This window comes from Amblyomma mixtum, chromosome 5, assembly GCF_055824585.1.
Source record: "Amblyomma mixtum isolate Tamu chromosome 5, ASM5582458v1, whole genome shotgun sequence".
Lineage (NCBI taxonomy): Eukaryota > Metazoa > Arthropoda > Arachnida > Ixodida > Ixodidae > Amblyomma > Amblyomma mixtum.
Genome location: NC_143016.1, coordinates 165,952,515 through 165,972,295, shown reverse-complemented (window position 1 = coordinate 165,972,295; position 19,781 = coordinate 165,952,515). Strand labels below are relative to the sequence as shown.

The 19,781-nt window shown below is 50.4% G+C and overlaps 2 protein-coding genes across 2 annotated transcripts in view; one reads left to right on the top strand and one right to left on the bottom strand.

Annotated features, from left to right (window-relative positions):
• LOC149344504 (uncharacterized) overlaps window positions 1-19,781 on the bottom strand; it is a 389,372-nt gene that overhangs the window by 236,412 nt on the left and 133,179 nt on the right. The gene's annotated exons all lie outside the window — the stretch shown is intronic.
• LOC149344505 (uncharacterized) lies at window positions 5,077-7,570 on the top strand. Its single transcript, XM_089547251.1, has 2 exons — window positions 5,077-6,585; window positions 7,166-7,570. The coding sequence occupies exons 1-2, from the start codon at window positions 5,077-5,079 to the stop codon at window positions 7,568-7,570; spliced, it is 1,914 nt and encodes a 637-aa protein (XP_089403377.1).

The window sequence follows — 19,781 nt, the reverse complement described above, 5'->3', positions numbered from 1 at the left end:
TGAATCGGTGGGGTACCTTCCAGATTCCGCGCTGGCAGACCTCATTCGAAGTGCGCTCCGCCCGAACGTTCGGCTGCCACAGGTTTCTGGATCCCCGGGCCAGCAACAGGTCAGAGTCTGGCTGGTTTTGCTGCGGGAAGCTAAGGCTAGATCCCTAAATGAGGAAGCATGGGACCCAACGTCGCGATCGCGTCGCGTCGTTTAAGATAGTTGTACCACGGGGCTCTCGAGTGGGATCAGATTGTCCGTAATGGTATGTATGTATCTGTTAGTTCTTTAACCTTGGTAACGAATAGATTCCAGTTAGTATCGACAGAGCGGTCATCAAACCCGTTGCAATAATAATCTAGAAAGTCGGCGAGTTCCCTGTTAAAGGCCTGAAAATCAGCTTTTTTATAGTCGCGGATGTGTTTAGAAATCTTCTCGGCTGGGGGAGTAACGATGCAAATGTGAAATGAGAGCGATAGATGGTCGCTGAGACCAGGTGAGTAAGTGATTCCTGAGGCCATATCGGGATGGGTAGTCAGTATTAAGTCCAGCGTGTTTGCAGTGGTATTAGTAATTCTTGTCGGATGAGAGACTAGTTGGGAAAGGAAAAAGTGGAACACAGGTTTAAGAAGTCGGTGCTTAAGTTAGAAGAAGGGTTCTGAACTGGGGTATCAAAAGACCAAGATATGTTAGGAAGATTGAAGTCGCCAAATAAGAAAACAGGCGCCAGGGGGTGTCGTGTGCAAACAGCATTTATGGCATCGTGCAGATCATCGAGGAAGTTAGCAAAGTGACTGGGAGGACGGTAGCATACCCCGAAAACAATTTTTGAGTGTCCAAGTTCCACGCATGCCCAGACAATCTCGAGATCTGTTTTGATGTTAATAGCGTAAGACCGGAGTGTTTTACAAAGGGCAAGTAATACGCCACCACCCTGATGTGACGTGCGGTCGCAGCGATAAAAAGTGTATCGGGATGAGTTGTGGAAAATTTCGGTGTTACGAATGTTATAATGAAGCCATGTATCAGTAAGTGCAATAATACCTGCGTTACACTTGTCAGCTACGGAATGAAATGCATCACGTTTATTTACGATACTTCTTACGTTAGCGAAAAGAACAGATGTGCGTGGTGAAGGCGACGACTGCCCACGTCCCCTCTCATGATGCTACAGGGCGTTTTCGGTGTTTTGGGCATTTGATGAAGGCGACCGCGGTGTGTCCTCTTCGGGTACTTCGGTGGGAAATTCCTTTATCAGTTCGACGTTGTTTGTTATGCTGTCGTACATGTAGCACTTATTGTTAACGTAGAGTTTGTTGTGACGAAGCTGGAACTTTGGTGACTGAGGCAGGCTTTTAGCGAAATTAGTAAGTTGCTGGCGAAAAATCCTCTGATACAGAAATGTTGTTAGTTTTAAGTTTAGCTCGACATGCTAGTATTCTGCCACGGTCTTTAAATGAGCCGAACCGGATAACTACAGGCCGACATTTCTCAAGTGAAAACGTACCTATCCTGTGGGCGCGCTCAATGACCGGTTGATCAAAATCAATGCCTAAGGAAGTTGAAAACGCAGTGATAACTTTTTGTTCAGTCTGTTCCCAGGTTTCACGTTCGTCTGGTATACCGCGTAAGATTAAATTGTTCCGCCGTGAACGGTCTTCAAGGTCATCTATACGAGGCTGTAATTCATACTGTCGCGAAGTCAGCTGCTCGACAGTATCCTGAGTTGCGGCGACATCGAGTTCTAGGGTTTCCAGAGCTTTGTATCTGCTTTCAATCAGTTCGAAACGGTTGAACACATCAAGCAACTTAGTTTCGAGGACTACCTGGCTTGATTTGATTGTGTTAACGTCTGCACTCAATTTAGTTTGGCCAGTCGTGAGTTCAGACGTTTTTTTGTCAATGTCTTTAAGTAATTTAATTATCTCATTCATTTGCTGAGAATCGCGTTCCGGATCAGTAGAGGCAGAGGCGGCACGTGTGTTGTGACCGGGACCAGGGTCGGACTCGACGTTGCCGCAGCATAGCAACAGATATGCAGAGTCAAAGCAATCGCGGGCAACAGCACAAATCACCCTTGGGCAAGGGAGCGAAATAAGGAATCTGTTATCGTTTTTCTTAGCGGAAAGAGAGTGCCGGTTACACACCTGGGGTGCCAAGAACAGATGCGTGTTAGCCATGCTGGCGCAATGGCTGCTTCCTTGCCCACTGAAGATGGTGATGGGCTGCAGGGCCTTTAAGTGCTCAGGCTGCTGCGGTGTCGCTGTGGTGGCAAAGAGCCTGATATCTGGTACGATGACAGGAGATTGTTCCGCGATGTAGGCGCATGCGTGACAACAGAGATCGGTCGCATCGGCATCGGGTAGACAGCCAGCTTCATGAAGTGTGACTGGCTGCGAAGCAAGCAGGCAACACGTCGCCAGGGACGGGAACGCCTGGGGTGCGAAGAAAAGATGCGTGTTAGCCATGCTGGCGCAATGGCTGCTCCCTTGCCCACTCTTGTATATTGTATTATTATACCCATCTTTGTTTGTTATTTCTGATATTAGTGAAGATAGAGGCACTTTGTAGGTCTTTTTCATGCAATTCAAAGCTGATACTTAGTTTACATAGCCTTGTAGCAAAATTTCACGCTTGAAGATAACTTTTGTCCATATTGCCACGTATAATTGTAGTGTCCGTTCGTTCGCGCTCAAGGCCGCAGGAAAGGGGTGTTATCTTTTTGTTTGTGACGCGAGAAGCGACCGGACTAATCTCGATTGATGACAGTCACGAAGAGCTGCATCTACGTTTTTCCAGATTACTGTAGATGATCTTGGCCTGTTCTCTCGAAGTTTCCTTGCCGGCTTTAAATTGAGCGATGCCGCGAGCGGCGGGCATTCGAAGTTCGACGACTGACGAGCACGTTTGTTGCTTACGCCGCCGCGGAGTGATTCAGTTCTTTTGCGGGCGCATGTCAGCCCAAATAAAGAGCTGAATCACTCTGGCTCTTAGATATGACCTTTAACGGGAGGCGCGCCTCGTGTGTAAAATCGCGCGTGGCAGGTGCCTCGATCTTCGCCTTCGCCGCAACAGCTGCGCGCTTGGCAGTCACGTCCGCCGCTGCGCTGGCTGGTGCTCGGCGCTGCTCCTCGCCAGTTGCCGCATGTGGTGTGTCACGTGATTCGCTCTCGCGCTTGGCAGTCACATCCGATGCTGAGCCGACTGCCGCTCTCGACGCTCGCTCTTGCACTTCTTGTAAGTGATGCATCACGTGATTTGCTCGCACTGAAACGATTTCCTCTCCCTGAAGTCTTGAAACAATAAAGATGAACCAAAGCTAAAGCGTGTCAAACTATGCTTAACAGAATTTTCGCTCTGTGTATCCCGGCTCAGCTAAGTGGAGCCACAGCCACTTTTAACGTTCATAGGACTCTTTAGCCTTTGGAAGAGCAGCATGACAGATCGCCGCGCAGAGCCGCCACGTTCATCAAAGTCTCGGTTCCGAGAGCTGTGTGCTATGGTGCGGGGGGTATAGTATGCTGCGCAGGATCGACCTTCTGCCTGGCTGCCTTTACTCGATGCGTGTCTCCCGGAGTTTGGATGTGCGGGCAGACTGAGAGCTGGATGCTGGCATGAGCGCGTATGGCGGGCGGTGGGATGCGACCTTATTAAGCCGGGCTTGAAGCCTGTAAGTGTGGGTGTACTTCCATCCAATAAAGAAAAACTGCGGCGATAGGCTAGTGGTCCGCGTAGCGGCCTTTCACGCTGATGCCTGTACAGTCAGCGTCCTGGACGTCCTAGGCTTATGGGTGAAAGAAGGCAATGTAAACGCATGTGCGGTAGACGTCAATAAGAAAAATTGGCAGTGGTTTAGCCCTGTTTAAACCTGGAGGATTGCGAAAGCAGCGAGGACACAGAAAGAGGCGATGGAGAGCGCGCAGCAGCGGCGGCGGCCCCGGCACGCTAGCTATGCGCCGCTACTGCACATGCGGAACTGCTGAGCGCGGCGGCGGCACCTCTGAGTCACTCGAGCAGCGACGGCGGCTGCGCGCCAGTTGTGCGCCGTCCTCGCGCATGCGTAGTATGGCCTTGCGTCAGCGGCGCGAAATGGCTCGGCGACTCGCGTAGTCTTGCCTTCGCCACAAAAACGTCCAGAGGATTCGTGGCAGGAAAACAGGGAAGTTATCAAAGGGGAAGATTTCGGAAACAGGAGTTACTGTGGCCACTGCATCAATTTATTTTTATTTGTATTATTTTTAGGAACGTACATTTAAGTGCAGAAAGATGACACAAAGAGATGCGAACATCTCAGTCTTGTGGATATACTGCTACCGCCCCATTTCGCAGCGATCTTGTCATTCTTACATTAATTATTCGATTGTAATCTCTTTGGCGAATTAAAGGCATAATTCTCAGTTCCACTGTTAATACCACGCTCGATTTTACAAGAGCGACACAAGTTGCGTGATTTCTACTATTGACGAAAAGCCCACTTCGGTCAAATGCACGTGTCTGTGTCAATGATCGTGCCTTCGCATTCAATCATAACGCTATGAAACTGCCATAGGCATACAGGCGTAGTACGAAGCCGGCGTGACAATGAATTTTAAGAGAGACGCCATGACTGTTTTGTTTTGAACAATAATTTTCGCTCATAAGTACCTAGTTGTTGTCCGAAAAGTGACAATCGGTATACATCAATTAAAAATGCAACCGAATGATTAATGTGGTTTTTGAGGGCTTGCTTCAGCTTTGATGTGGGCGTCTTTTGCAGCACACCGATAAGCGCGCACATCACTTTACTTTGTTGATAAGAAGCCAAAAAACCTAAAAAGCGCTTCCATGTTTTGATACCGTGGCCGCATTTCTACCCCTCTTGATAATTGGTTCGGGGCAGCCGTTCGCTTGAACAGCTAGACTGCGCATGCGCCGAACCTTCTTATCATGCACTAATCAACAAGCTGGTGTCACTCCCATTCGGTGTAAGCGCGAGGTGAACGCGTAGTTCGCTTACTAGTATTCCGACTTCACCGGGCGCGTAACGCAGTATGGTTAGCCAGTAAAGATAGCACCGCGAAAACCACTGAAGTTTTGACGCTATTCGGCATGGCAACTTTCCAAGAAACCTGCCCCTTTATGTCGCTGCCTAGAGAAATGGTTGTCCACATTTTGAAGTTCCTGGGTCCCGAAGACCTGATGGCTGTCGAACGAACTTCGCCCGAGCTGTCAAGACTGGTTCGAGTCCAGTCCGTGCTGCATACCACGAGGTTCCTCATCAGCAGCTCGGCAGACTCCCTACGCGCCTACCTAGACGCGAAGAGGGCGGCGGCGATATCTGAGCTCGACTTGAATGACTTCGTGGCCGCCGACTCGAAAACGGTGGAGATGTGCGTCCAGAGCTGCGTGAACCTGACCGCACTGCGTTGCGTGAACACCCGCCTGCGACCGACAGCGGTGGTTCGCCTCCTTCGAGACAGGCTCCGTCGTCTGCAGTTCCTCGAATGGTCGATCCTGGGAAGCGCACGTCACGACGAAGACATGTGCAGCTTTTTGTGCCCACCGCTGGACGATGACAGATCGGAAATTATCCCGGAAACCCTGCGCGGCATGTACGTTGAGATGATACCAAGAGGACACAACATCGATTTTTTCTGCTTTGTTCTCGAGTGTTGTTCCAGCCTTCGCATGTTGCATTACCACGAGCGAAGGTTTCAGACGGGAATTGAAACAGCCGCGTACAGTGTGCTCGATAGCTTCCACAAGGGCACGGCTGGAATGCTAGAGATGTTCACTTTCACCGACGACTGCACCGCTGAAGCTCTCGAGACGGAAAGAACGGCGTCTGAAGACTCATGGAGTCCAGTGAGCGTGCCCGAAAGTCTGCTCGGTATGTTCGAGGAAAGCCTAATGATGTCTTGGAGCGTGATCGTAAGGCAGAGTCCAAGGATATCCACGAACTGCGTGGTATTAGACAGGAGAACGGCTCATCTCGTCCCGGAAAACTTTTCGAATCTCTTCATCGTCATCAAAGATGACGCGTTCGCAACCCTCGAAGCAGCGGCTGGTCACCACTGGCACCGAAACACGCGGGCGTTGACGCTGGTGTCATCCCCTGCGCAAACAGTGGCCCGCACATGTTCTGCAACCGCCACCGATGCCTTGTCCTTCCTGAACTTCCTCAGGGGATGCCTCAGCCTGACCGAGCTAAATCTCACTTCGTTCCATTTTGAGTCGAACGTCGATTGCTGCTCTGTTCTGGCGGACGCTGGCCTGACCAGACTACGCGCCCTGGCACTGCCCTCGTGCGCAATAAGTCGGCGAGGGGGCCTCGATCAACTAGCTAGGGCGCGCTTCAGGCTGTACGAGTTAGACGTGCGCATGGAATTTAGTGCACTGCCACAGCTTTGCGCCGTTTGCAAAGCTCCTTCCACATGTACCGACCAGTTTTTCGAGCCGCTGCACAAGCTCTGCTTTCTGAGGCGCCTCACCTTATGCAATCTGCCGAACATCCGCGACCTGCGCTTTCTCAGGGGCTGTGCGGTCCGTGAACTCAGGCTCCAGAACCTTGGACGTGAGGGCTTTGCGGGTAAAGAAACAGCAGCAGCTCTGACAGAGGTAAGCACCAGTTTCAAATTGCCTTGTCTAAGACTGCAGTTTTGTTCTATAGTATCAGCCTAGTAAATTTAGCAAGCTCTTTTTGTCTTACTGTGTCCTTATGTTCGTGCTGCTGCGTCGTATTTCGGCATAGTCTAGGAGAGAAAGCTTGGTGGTTTTACCTGTCTTATGTGTTAAGCGCCCTCAAGCTACAAGCACTTTTTGGTATATCTTTAAATGCTTTTAACGCATGTACCCACACTGTCTCGTTTCACCATACTTACGGTTACGTATGCGGAATTAGGAAAGAACGAGTTTATTCGGGCCACTTTAGGGGCACTGTATGTGACAGTGATGTTAGACAGAAATTAGAAATTGCATAACACCAACGCACTTTCAGTTAACTCAAGCATTACAGTATCTTAAGCGTAATGTTAAAGCAAGAGAATTGAAGGCTTTGCACCGCAATTTTTTTTTCTGAATAATTAGCCTTTTGATCCAGGAAATCGTCGTGAAGTTTCTTTACGGAGTAAATTACGCGTCATCCTCGGGCTGCGTGGCGTAATACCAGTCACAGGACTTCGTGCATTGTGTTTCACAGATGATGGAGCAGGTGCACAGCCTGAAGCTGGAGAGCACCTTCGTCCCCTTGGACCTGTCCTTTCTCAGGCTAGGGATGAGGCGAACTCCTCAGCTGCGCCGGCTGTGCGTCAAGTCGACCGGGATTACGCCGAGCGAAAGCCCAGAGTTGCTGACCACCCTGTGCGATCTCTTTCCGGCCGCCGAATTCATTCACGTGCACACATGGCTGCCCGACGAGGAACCGGAACCGGAACTGGAGCCGGAGCCCATAGCATTCGTCGCGTACCGCGCCATCCCGCCAGATGGCGAAATCGGGGGATGGGACCTGGAACCTGTGCTTTCACCCGACGGAATTGTCCTCTGCGATATGTGCAACCTCGTTTCTGCCCAGAGGCCCCGCAACTGCGGACCGCGTCGGTTCTAAGTGCGGAGACCAACAGCTAAGGCCGCAAAACCTTGTCTTCAGTCCTATCCGCATCTACGCCGCCATGGAGGGTGAGCGCACAAGAATGAGCGAGTAGAATGCAACCATCTTGTGTCGTCCAATCGAAACCTGGAAGATACGCTCTTGATCTATTCAATGGCCACGCCATTCTTAGCCCCCTTTGAACGACGAAGCTCCGACCAGGCTTTGCTCGCAGAATTTTTAGCTTTTTATGTGTACGACAACGAACGATAAAGGACTGGTCCGCTTCTTATTTAGTTCCTAATGCTCTGGCTTTGAGATTAAAATGTTCACCATTTTTATGCTGATCGATTGCAAGCTCATCATATATGCATTGTTTTTATAAATCAGACATCATTTTACCATTATCATTTGACCAAGATAAGCGCATGCAACTTAGGCATATAAACAGGAAGAACGTGAATCCAGCCTTCAAAACGTCAGCAGTTTAACTTTTGTGCTGCTTTTTGCAGGCGTCATTACACAATAGGTCTGGATTTTCTAGCCCGGCTCCTGCTTAGCCTCAACTGCTTGCCCACAGTGAACGAACGGACGTATTTTCTTGCGTCGTTACTGACTGTCTTTGCAGAGAAACATTGTTCTCGCTAAGGTTTCAGTACACCTGCTTTTCCTGTCATATGCTCTCACTCGGATTTGACAGGTCATTGCCTGAACATACCTTCCCGTTCTGCGAATCTAGATTTTTCGACGGCAGTGGCACGTGATTTTGCAAACACTGTCAGCCGCAACACTCGCTAATAATGCATATGTGACTCGTAGTAGGGTACGCAAGTGCAGCGAAAGCAGTAGAAATGCAAAGAACTTTTAGCAGGACCTGGCATCAATTTTTAAGTTGCTAGAAGCCAAACTCTTGACGCTGTATCACGACATGTACTCGTGCGTAACGCAATCAGCAACTAGTCGGCCTGTATTGCGTGCACAGCTGTTACCTGTTCTATATAACCTCGATTCCAATAAAACACTTTTAGAACCATTTTTGCCATCTAGAATTGCTGTTTACTGCACTGCGTTCTGCGATCACTCAGTATTTTCCAATTATAAGCGGTAATTACTCAAATGTCCTTTTTTTAAATCCTCTTCTCTAGAGAGTAAAGCAGCCGCAGTGGCTGTGTGGTTATGGCGCTCGGCTTCTGACCCGAAGAACGCGGGTTCGATCCTGGCCGCGGTGGTCGCATTTCGATGGAGGCGAAATGCTAGATGTCTGTCTACTGTGCGATGTCAGTGCATGTTAGAGAGCCCGAGGTGGTCGAAATTTCCGGAGTCCTTCACTTCGGCGTCACTCATAGCCTGGGTCGCTTCGACACATTAAACGCCGTAAAGTACTAAACCTATTCCTGAGAAAAGGTTGTCTACCTTTACGCCTGCGCAAGCATCGGTCATCATTACTCTTTCCCACCCTTAACTCGTGGCCAACTCTGAAGTCTACAGTCGTGGCTGCGTGTGACAACGTGGACGTTTTGTTCCTCGCTCCGGACAAGTGCCGCTAACCTTTGGTTTTAGTTGTTTTTGTTATACCCTGCGTTTGAATAAACGACCATTTTTCTACCAAGCGCTTGTCGTGTGTGCCTTGCTCAAGCCTGTCTTCTTTTTAGTGCAAAAACGCCATCTCAAACTGGCTCATCGGTTCCAATGGAGCTTGACATAAATAAATAAATAAAATAAATATTTCTGCAACTGGGATTGGAAACCGCGGCGGCGCGAAGAGTGCAGCTGCGCGGGAGCAAGTCATCTGCGCAGCCGACCACGCCTTGCGTTAAACTGCAACATGCACTCGCGCTGCGCACTGCACATCCTATTCTTCATGAACTAATATTACTCTCAAGCCAATATCCGTGCTTTCAGATATGTGGCCATGGTGAGAGAGATGTGCGCTGTATGTGCTGGCGTGGACAACGTCGCGGCAGAAACACGGCACTAGAGCAATATTTTCACTCCCACCTTCCTCCCTTGCCTTACGGCGCGGTTCGTGTGTCCATCGAGGCTTGAGACAATTACTGCGCCATTTTCTTTATTCAGAAACGAAACCAGAGTAATACGCGTTAGCGTGGCAAACATTGCTGCAGAGACGCGGTACTGGAGCGTAGGCCGTTGACGTACTACCGGGGACAAGTGTGGCATACTCAACGCGGCGGAAGCCGGAGCAACGGAAAACAGCGGCATTTCGGTGACCTAAAGCACGAAACATTGAAACGAGCCAAGCGACATGCCTGCTGATACTAAAGGTCACGCTTTGGCTGTCTCGATCCCAGATGCCGCCTGCAGATGGCGTTGCAACGCAGTCATTTTATTAAAGCGTAAGCATTAAGTGGCTATTTTGACAGGGTCGTGTCGCCAGAAGTTTTTCGACAGGATTACGTTTTAACGAAACGAAATGTAAAAAACGAATGGCTATACTAGATAGAGGATGTAAAAATCTCGCTGCGGAAAAACTCGGTTCATGTGGTGCAATTAGTTAGCTAATTAGAGGCAGTTAAGTGAATAACCAATGGCGTATGACGTAATGGTCTGTCGTCACAAACCAGAAGTCTCTTCTCTTTCCACGTCTCATCTTCCTTCCACAAGGAATGCTTACGCATTCATCCAATGCGGTAGCCGCGGTGATCTCAAACGTTTTGTTTTTTAATTACCATGCACCTCGTGATTGGGCACACGGTCTTGCTACAACTTCTGTCCACGCCACCCATGAGGCAAGAAAGGTTTTCGCGTTAATAAATGCGCGCAAGCACCGCACTGTTCGCATGTTTTTTTGGTGACGGTATGCATGATGCATGAGCGAGCGAAAATTCAGGGGAGCACAAACGTCTCCTTACGTACGATAATGTGGAAGAATTTTTGCCTTCCTATTCTTTGTTTGTGATTCTTTTAAGCGGCCCAATTAGGTTGCACATCGATTTTGGTCCAAATCGGCCGAGATCAAATTTCAGGGGTGTGTGGGCCCGATTTGGGAGCAGTCTGGGGCAAATTTGGAGGTCACCATAGTGTTAGCTGCAGTCGAATTAGCTTGGAGATCGGTTTTGGTTCAAATCGGCAGAGATCAAATTTCAGGGGTGGGTGGGCCAAATATGAGAGTGGCCCGGGCTAAATGTGGAGGTCATCATCGTGTTCGCCGCATTCGAATTCAGTTGGACACCGATTTTGGCTTACATCGGCCCAGCTCAAATTTCTCACCTTACATGGCTTCTAATGTACGAGTGACACATCCGGCCACCCAGCCGCGGACAGATTTTCGTTCTATGAGCCTAGAAAGGCTTCCGCCTTAATAATTACAGCCTTTTTTTACCTAATTAGCAAGTGAACAACGGTATGCTTCACTTATTGCTGCAAAATCACGCACAATTCGGAAAAAGCTAGTTTATTCTGTATAGAATTCACGGCGCACGGCCGCCGCTTCAGCGGCGCTGGACCAAATATGGCAGCGGGTCGTCGGCTCCGGCGATGGTTGCGGTACTTTTCCCTTCCAGTGACTTCATTTTTCCATTGCTCCGGCTCCCGCCTCGTGGAGTATACCACTTTTGTCCCCGATAGCCCGATAAAAGAGCAGTGGGGAATATTTCGCTAGCTTTTTGCTCCTCTTTCGTCGTGTTAGCTACATTTTAGCTACTATTCGGAGCTTTCTAGGTACTTTTTGGACAGGAGATCAGGCAACACTGGCGCACACTTCCCAGAATCACCTGAGTCGTCGGCGGTGTGAGTGTTTCGCCGAGGCGGTGCTGTGCAAGTCTGTCTGGGACCTCCGTTTTCGTACGCGTCTCCGTCCGTCGTGCCGCTGTTGTAGAGGGCAGTTAGGTCTGAGAGCGGTGCGCGCCGTTACTGTGCGAGTGCTATAGATATTGGAACATGATTCCACGCATGTCACTCGTGTTCGAAGCGCTATCCACGGCTCGCTAGCAGGTTCTCGGCCAGTGCTGCGCACAGTCGGATTGTGCTGCTCGCCCCTAAGCCCGCTACTCTGGCTCCAACGAATACCACGGACGACTCCTCATTGACTGTGTACGGCGAGCAATGAAGGCTACGTGCGGCGTTCAGGTGCCGGTGGGAACGAATGCAAGGCCTCGTTGCACCTTTCTCGACTCCAGGATCTACCGAACGTGAGTGGGCTTTCTAACACGCTAGCGGCTGCATAGTTTAAATGAAACACAAATGGGTTCGAAATTCATTTCTTGTATGTCGAGAAAAAAAAAACACATACTTGTTGCAAGTATCTACTTTCATGGGATTGGAATTTTCTTTCATTCAATCATTGTCACTGACCTCCGTGCCGAGCTCGAAGCGCTTCGTAGTTTGAAGCGCGAGTCCAATGCCGCGTGCAGGGTGGCATTGGACTGCCGCCCCCCCCCCCCCCCCCCTCCCTCCCCCCTTTTATATGTCGCAACGCTCCCGTGCAGTACGTGTGCACCCCAGTGTTCTTGTCCGGGCCAGTGCCCACACATGCTGCGTCCTGCCAGCCCAGCTAACGACCGCGAAATCTCCGAGGAACGAAGCAGTGACTCCCAGGCCTCTCTTCTGAGTAGCACTGTCTGCACATGCCGCGCTTTCTCATTGGTGAGATTGTTCGACTCCTGAGCCCAAGGACTCGGGTTGAATGACGGCCGCGGCGGCTGCGTTTCGGTGGAGGAGAAATTCGAAGACGCCCGTTTGCTGTGGGCTAGGCAGCGGAATTAAATTCCGAGTGCCTAAAAGCGGCGCCTTTTTCTAATCCTTCTATCGCTCCATCCTTCATACAATTCTTAACGACGGCGTTTAGCATATCCACCGAGCAGACCGATAGTTGTGCCCCCTTCATTTCCCGATAACCAATTAATATCAGCAATAATCCTGTCTCTGGTTTGCTCCAACTGTCGTGCGTTGCGAGCAGGTGTTAAACGTTCTTAGAAGCGCCGCGTGCGTCTGAAAAGAACGAAAACTACGGCTCTAAATTCCTAGAAACCTGAAGCTCGACAAGTGTAGGCGTTCGTAACAAGTCACGTTCGCAGCCCACATCGGTGCCGTGTCCAGACGTGGTTAACGTGGCATACATTGCGCGCGCCGTGCTGTGTGGAGCAATGTCGCTCCATTAAACGGCGGATGGTTCGCTCGACAGAGCTACCGACGGAATATGCGCGCCAGAAATGCGGGCAATAATAGGCTACAGGGGCGTGCTGCTCTCTGGCCCGGTAGCCGATTCGCTTTGTTTGCCGGCTGGCGTCGACGCCGCTGGGACACGCGCCTTCCGCCGGTGTCAAATCTGTTGGCTTGACGCGGTGTTATCGCTAGAGAAACGTGGTTACCGGCCAAGCTATCGGGGCGGGTGGCAGGTGACTGCGCATTCTAGGGATAGGTGACAGAGGTTTTCGGCGCATTATCTGTTCGCGTGTATGGGTGCTGAGTGCTGAGCAGGGAAATACGCCGCGTCTTCTGCCGATGTCACCCGCTCAGTCGGCCTTCGTTGCGTAACTGTTTCTTGGGGCTCAGCTCATGATTCGAATTGGTTGTCGGGCAGGCCATGAAAAATTGCTGTTTCTGCATGTGGCTTCGAGCTTGTCTTAAAGGCTGTTAAACGCAGTTCTTTCATTCCGCGCTGAACGACAAAATAAAAATAGAAGCGCCTGCACAGCCTTCTGAAGCGGTCGTTTTTTATACCACAGCGGGAGAAGACATCGGTTGTGTTGCGCTAGCACATCACTACCGCAGCCTGGGATGATCTGGCGGCCGAGGTTTAGATAATCTCTCACAAATAGCAAAAAGAGTTAACATTGATGTAATCCTCTGCATCGAAATTCATTTCGGCATTGAAGAGCACGTTCGAAGCGGCCTCAAGATTTACAGGAACGAATGAGACCGTCGCCTTTGAGAATAACAAAACCACATCTTTGAAGGCTAAAAGTAGAGCTGTGCGGCGAGATACCTGCCGTGTGAGCGTTTCTTTAACACCCTTCCGCAGACCACCGCTGCCTGGAGCACTACTCGACTCGTTTGCGCACTAGGTGATCACGCGATGCCGACAATATCGGGCATAGTAGGTCTGTCGATTTGAAGCTGCCCATAAAAACTCTGGCACTAAGCCAGGCAGCGTCCTCTTGGGAAAGGCCCAGGCGCTGGCAGGCAGCAAGCGCCTTAGTGCAAGACATGCTGCGCGCGCCAAACGCCGCACCTAAAGGCTCGAATTTTTTGTTAAGAAAGTGTCGCTCCCTGCACGCATACTTGTTGGATTTCTCGGTGCATTTGGAAAGTAGCACGCCCTAGTGGCGTCCCAAACGATGGCTACATCAAGAACTATTGCTTCCGTGGTAGTTATGACGAACTAGGTCGGGTTTCAATTTCGCCCCATCGGGTGAAATGAAAGTAGGTTCTTCTTAAACTATTTCTCTTGTATTTTTCAGGCTAGCCAGGCGAGAAATTTGGCGTCTACAGAAATTATGGCGCTCAGTGCGCGGTAGGGATACGGATTTACATTCTTGCAAAATGTGGAATGTCGTTTCATTCCGTTCGCCACACCTGCGACACAGACAGGCGCTGGGGTCGGTGCTATGTTTATTGGTGAGAAAACGGGTTGGGAAAAGATTAGTTCGGAGCCGCATTGCTCGATTGCGGTCTTCGTCCTTCAGGTGCTTCGAATGATAGCCAAGCAACGTGTTGGCTGATGGCTGGTTTGTATTTGCGAAGAGATCCTTGCTTTTGTATTTGCTGATGTACGTTTTCCACCATAATGAGGAGCCTCGTTTGAGGGCGGCATTCACATCGGGGGCTGATGTAATGCCTGCCGGAACTTCGAAAATAGTGGCGATGCTGTCATAGTGAGGTTGGAGGAGTGTTGAAAAGGGTGACACTAAAAGGCTCGTTGCGCCGGAGCATTCTCGAGAGGGCTTTGAAGTAAACACATCGAGCAGTGTGCTCAAGTTGGATAAATCCAAGCCCACCATACGTTATTGCGGAGAAGCTTGTCAAAGTGACAGGACTCTGATCCCACCAGAAGTGTGCTGGAGGTGTCATAGAGAAGCTGGTGAAACCAGCTGGCGCCAGTAATCCAGGTTCTGAACTGATTTCAAAGAAGCCTTGGAAATTAAGTGGAGCAAATCCACAGCTTTGGTAGATTCAACCAGAGGATTTTATTGACAAAAAAGGAGAAGCCAAGATATTTAATGGGTTCGTTTGGATTCTTCCTGCTCACAGAGCAGCCTGCAATGTCTATGTCGGGAAGATTGTAGTGGAAGCCTTTTGTCTAATGGTTGGGCCTCCAACCAAAATATTGAGATTTAACAGGATTAATATGGAGATTGACATTATTTAAGTACCCGGAAGTTATATTCAATAAAGAGCAGAGACCCTCGAGTGCGTCCGACATCAATAGTGGGTCGTCGGCAAAAGCCATCGCCGAAAGGGAATTGTCGGCTATATGGACGCCGAGTCTAAGGTCGTTGAGCTTGTCTAGAAGTGGGTTGAGAACTGCATTAAACAGGAAGGGCGACAGAGGATCGCCCTGCTTGATGCCACGCCATAGAGGAACCCGAAAATTGTCTGAAGTCCCAGCACACTGGTACACAGTGCTGCAGTGTGTGTACATTTCCTGGATGATGTAAGAGGCTCTACAGGGCTAAAAATAATTAAAGTCAAGAGTTTGGCGGAAGCCCGTCTGGTCGGGATGGGACATGACGAAAAATGAATGGCACCGACGAAAACCTTGTTCACAATGAGGCGAAACGGGGAACCGTTGCCTTACATACGGCGTATCACGGAACCCAGACATCTTGCGTATACAGGGGGCAGATTACCATGATTACGGTTCAGCGTATTTGCTGTCGTCTGAATAATCAGCGACTCAAGATAGAGCCGTGATGCTCTGTTCCTCTCTTTCGATACCACACATGCCTCTGTCCAGTCAATGTTGTGCTCGGCAGATACCGAATGTTCGGCCAGCGCGTTCGAAGCCACCCGCCGGTTCCTCACATCATTCTGGTGATCGCGCAATCTTTCAAAATCCCCTGACTCGCCAATGTACACCGCTGCGCAGTCAGCACATGGGATTACGTATACGACGCCCGGGAATTTTTCCTTTCTGAGTGGGTCCTTCACTCGCACCAAATCTCCCCTGAGCTTGCGGGCTGGCACGTGCGCAGTCTGCACATCGTAGCGACGGAGTATGCGTGCCAAAGTTTCACCAACTCCTGGGACATAAGGAATCGACGCCCGCTTTTGGGTACCTGGGGCCGATGCAGCGCGGGACGTGCAAGCTGTCGTTCCACCGAGTCAATAAAATGTCCAGGGTTGCCGCAAGCAGACAAATCATGGCGTATGTGCAAGGTGTCCGCAGATTTGTCTTCACTTTTCGTGCATATTCTTTCGTTTCCCACCGTAACCGTATCTCACCAAAAATATTGCATGGTGGGATACGGAGTCAAAGGCCTTTCGGATGTAAAGGCTGACAACCAAAGAAAGCCCTTCGCTGTTTTTTCAGTGTTTTCATTATTTCCTGATGAACTGTTAAGTTTGTTGAAGTGGAATGGTCGTTTGAAAAGCCAGACTAGAAAGAGTTGAACTTGTTCGTTGCCTCTAACCGAACAAGCATAAGCTTAGAAAGACGATAAATAGCCGGGAAGATAGATATGGGGCGAAAGTCGCCTGCACTCTTGGGGTGCAGACACTTCGGTATCAATGTTGTTCTAGATTCCTTCATCTCCTGTGGGATTCAGGGTGAAAGCAAGCCCGTTATTAATTATTAACTGAAGGATTGCAAATGGAATTTTGCGAGCTCCTTCACTGTGACCCCATCTGGTCCTGGAGCTTATTTTGCCAAGTGGGATTTAAAGGGAAGCAGCACATCGTCCTCAGTGTAAAGGGTTTCGTAGATTTCGAGCTGGACTTTTGAATGAAGAGGATCTTTGACAGGCGCCGATTCCTCAACAAAGATTGAGTCATAGGTCGCATGAAGGTTAGCCACAGGAGAGCTGCTAGGTTTACCGCCCAGCGGGAGGTGATCGCCAAGAATCTTGGCTCCAAGGGCGCAGAGTCGTTTGTGTTCCGCATACCGAGCTCTTCGTTGCTGGCCGCTCTTGCCTTTTCCTGCAGGAGAGGGAAGTTGGCTAGGCTGTTTAGGTGGTTTGACGCGCACTACAAATGCTTTGTAAATCTTCGTCAGAACGGCGAGAGTTAAGGGACTTGATGCCAAAGATGAGGCCAAGGCGATGCCGTCAGTGCCAGCTGCACGAAGACAATTTATGATGTCCTCGAGATCAATGGACAAATGTGTGGGGGGTGGTGGTTGCGCCGAAAATTGTGGGAGGCTGGGCCGCTCGGAGACTCTTGCCGCCACTGCTAAAGCAAGGGCATCCTGGTAAGCTTTTTTGTGCCTTTGCTGGGCTATAGCATTGACGCACCGAGAGGGGAATCTTCTCTGTAGTTCTTCGTTGATGCTCTTGACGTATCCGAGCTCGGATTCAACCAGAGCAATAGCAACGACGTCCGGTTCGCTCTAGCGGCAATGAGAATAAACTGGAGGATGGTTTTCAGTGTTATCGAGTTGGATATCTTGCGTTGGAGTGGATGCCATAGGCTGGTCCGAATGGTGGGACTCCTATTGTAGTGATTCTGCGCGTAGCCTCTCGAGAATGAGTTGGAACTTCTCCTGGCGGCGCGCTTTCTCAACGGCTCACAGAGCGTACGATTAACGGAAATGCAGAAAGGGTTAACTAGGCGATGCCCAGTATGCTACCCTACACCTGGAAAAGGGGACGGAGGGAGAGATAGGAAGGAGAGAGAGAAAAGGGAGATCATTTTTTCACGCGTCTGTAGGCGATTACTAACAGGGTGCACTGAGCACACACACAAACTCAATCCTGAGTCCTTCAAGAATTTTAAAAGTGCCTTCATAGCTGACCTCTGCCATCAAGGATCAGTCAAAGGAACCTGAATCTTGGCTTCAGTAAGGAGCCGAAGTTCTAAGCGGCGGAGTGTTGCAGCCAGAAGGGCACGCTCACACCTTGGGCAGTCACAAGAGTAGCTTGCAGCGATCTCCGACGAGTTGATTGCACGCTCGAAGTGCACTGCTCGACGTTCGGTGGAATAGAAGGCCACAGAGGCAGAGCAGTGAACGTTCTCAGCGTACATGTGCTTGAAATAATTATAAACGCCGCAAAGACGGCCGGTCGCCGACCATCTATGCTCTGTGGCGCTTAACGTTCTGAAGCGAATCAGGCAATGAGGGGTGCCGTAGTGGAGAACGCCAGATAAGTTCGGCCACCTGCGGTTGTCTAGCGTGAACCGATATCACACAGTACGCGGGCCTCTAGCATTTAGCCTCCATCGAAATGCGCCGGGAATCGAACCCGCATCTTTAGGGTCAGCAGCCGAGCGCCATAAGCACTGAGCCATCGCGGCGGCTTGCTCGCCGGCGGAGCGCGCCAGGAGATTGCAGCCACGGCCTGCGGGTGTGCTCCATTTGTCGGCCGGCATGGCCTCGTAGGGCACCTCTGCCGGTGGCCCTACCCCGGCCTTTCTTATTGGGAGCCCGTTCTTCCGAGTTCGCGCCACGGGCAATGCGAGGAGCCCCTGGTTGGTTGGTCACCCGTGGCTGGAGGTGGCCTAACTTGAGCGTCTTCTTTTCTCTTGCCTGCACCTTCGGCCGCGGATGCTGCCCGTGTCTTGGACTGAAGGCGAGTCGACCTTCGTCTTCCAGGTCTAGGCTGGGCACTTGCTCCCGGCACGATGTCGGAGGAGGGGACTGGTGACGCGAGGGTTGCCTTTGTGCCGCCGCACGGGCACTTTCCAGGACGGGCTTGACGCCGGCGCTCGCCTGCTCGCAGAGCCAGACGGCCCTCGAACATGGCAGACCGTCTGCAGGGCGGAGCCTGTGCACGTTGGCTGGCTGGCCCTGACCGCGGCTCGGCTCCTTCTCTTGGAGGGGGGGGGGGGGGGGGGGGGGCGGCGCGACCGGCAACGTCTATTTTGTCTTTTCCGGCATCCTCGCTATTGCCTTCAAGCGCAGACCATGTTGTCTACTTGGCAATCGCCAGCGTTCCAAAAAACTCGCTCAGGTCGAGCTTCTTCGGCGGCTCACTGCCCTCCTGCTTCTCCTCCTTTCCATCTGACCCGGTTGGATTTGCGAACTCCTCTTTGGGGTCGCCTGTCGCGGAGGCCACACCGGTCGCTGTGGCGGTGTCCCTCTTTGAGGCACCCCCTTTCCTTCTCAGGGATCTATAGTACCGCAGGTGGTCGGCGCGGAAACAGCGATGGCAGAGTGCGGGATCCGTGAAAATTTGGCTGGCGAGGCGGCAGCGAGCAGGATCTGCGAGCGGCGGACTGGATCTTCATTAGCCATTTTGTCGACTTCCTACTCTTATTGCGAAGCAATACTATTTTAGCTACCACCTCAGCCCGTTCCAGCACGATGCGGTGGTAGGCACCACTTGACCTTTGGCATGACGTCATACTATCTGTGTAAAAACGGGGCCCCATCTTGCGCTGTCGCAGCGCGAGGCTGCCCTTACAAAAATGACTTTTGAGCTTCAGTTGACGCCTTGTTGAGCTCCTGTTTAATCAACTGGAAACCAACATGAACTCAATGTATGTTGAGCCTAGTCAACACCTGCTACACGGAATTTTTGTTGAGCGTAGTCAAGAGATTTACTGTTGAGCAATTTCTGTTGAATTTAAGTTGAATCATCTCAAGTCAGCCGTTTCTAAGCCTAACTAAATGAAATCATTTCGACATGCATCGTGTAAACAGAACCTGATCACATTACACATATTAAGAACGCATGCAGCACCCATTAAAACTCTCATAAACCGCTCAAAGTCATTTTCTTGCATAGAAAAAAGGGCAATATGCTCATTCAGGCATACTTACTTTGGAGGATTCGTATGTGCTCTCATAAAAAAGGGCGCTTAATTAATGCTTTATTTAAGTTGTTTATGAATGGATCAAGGTCGTCAAATAATAGACCGTTGCATATGAACTTGATTACTTCTACTACACATAAAATAAATAAATATTAATAGTAATAACTGGCATAACTTTGCTGATCGGCAGGCCACAACCTGCGCAGGTCGGACACCACTGAGTAGGACTATATAAGGGCGAAGCCGAGGTTGCACTTAAGATCGTAAGATGAACTCTGTCAGTTCTTCCTATAGCCTCGTGTGCAGCACTGTCCCATGCTCTTTATCTGATGGATGTGTACGGCTAGGGTCCATGTAT

Bases quoted from the DNA above. Each gene is read 5' to 3' on its own strand.
- LOC149344505 (XM_089547251.1), top strand. From the start codon at position 5,077: ATGGCAACTTTCCAAGAAACCTGCCCCTTTATGTCGCTGCCTAGAGAA. The intron at 6,586-7,165 runs GTAAGCACCAGT...TGTGTTTCACAG, and splicing joins CAGCAGCAGCTCTGACAGAG to ATGATGGAGCAGGTGCACAG.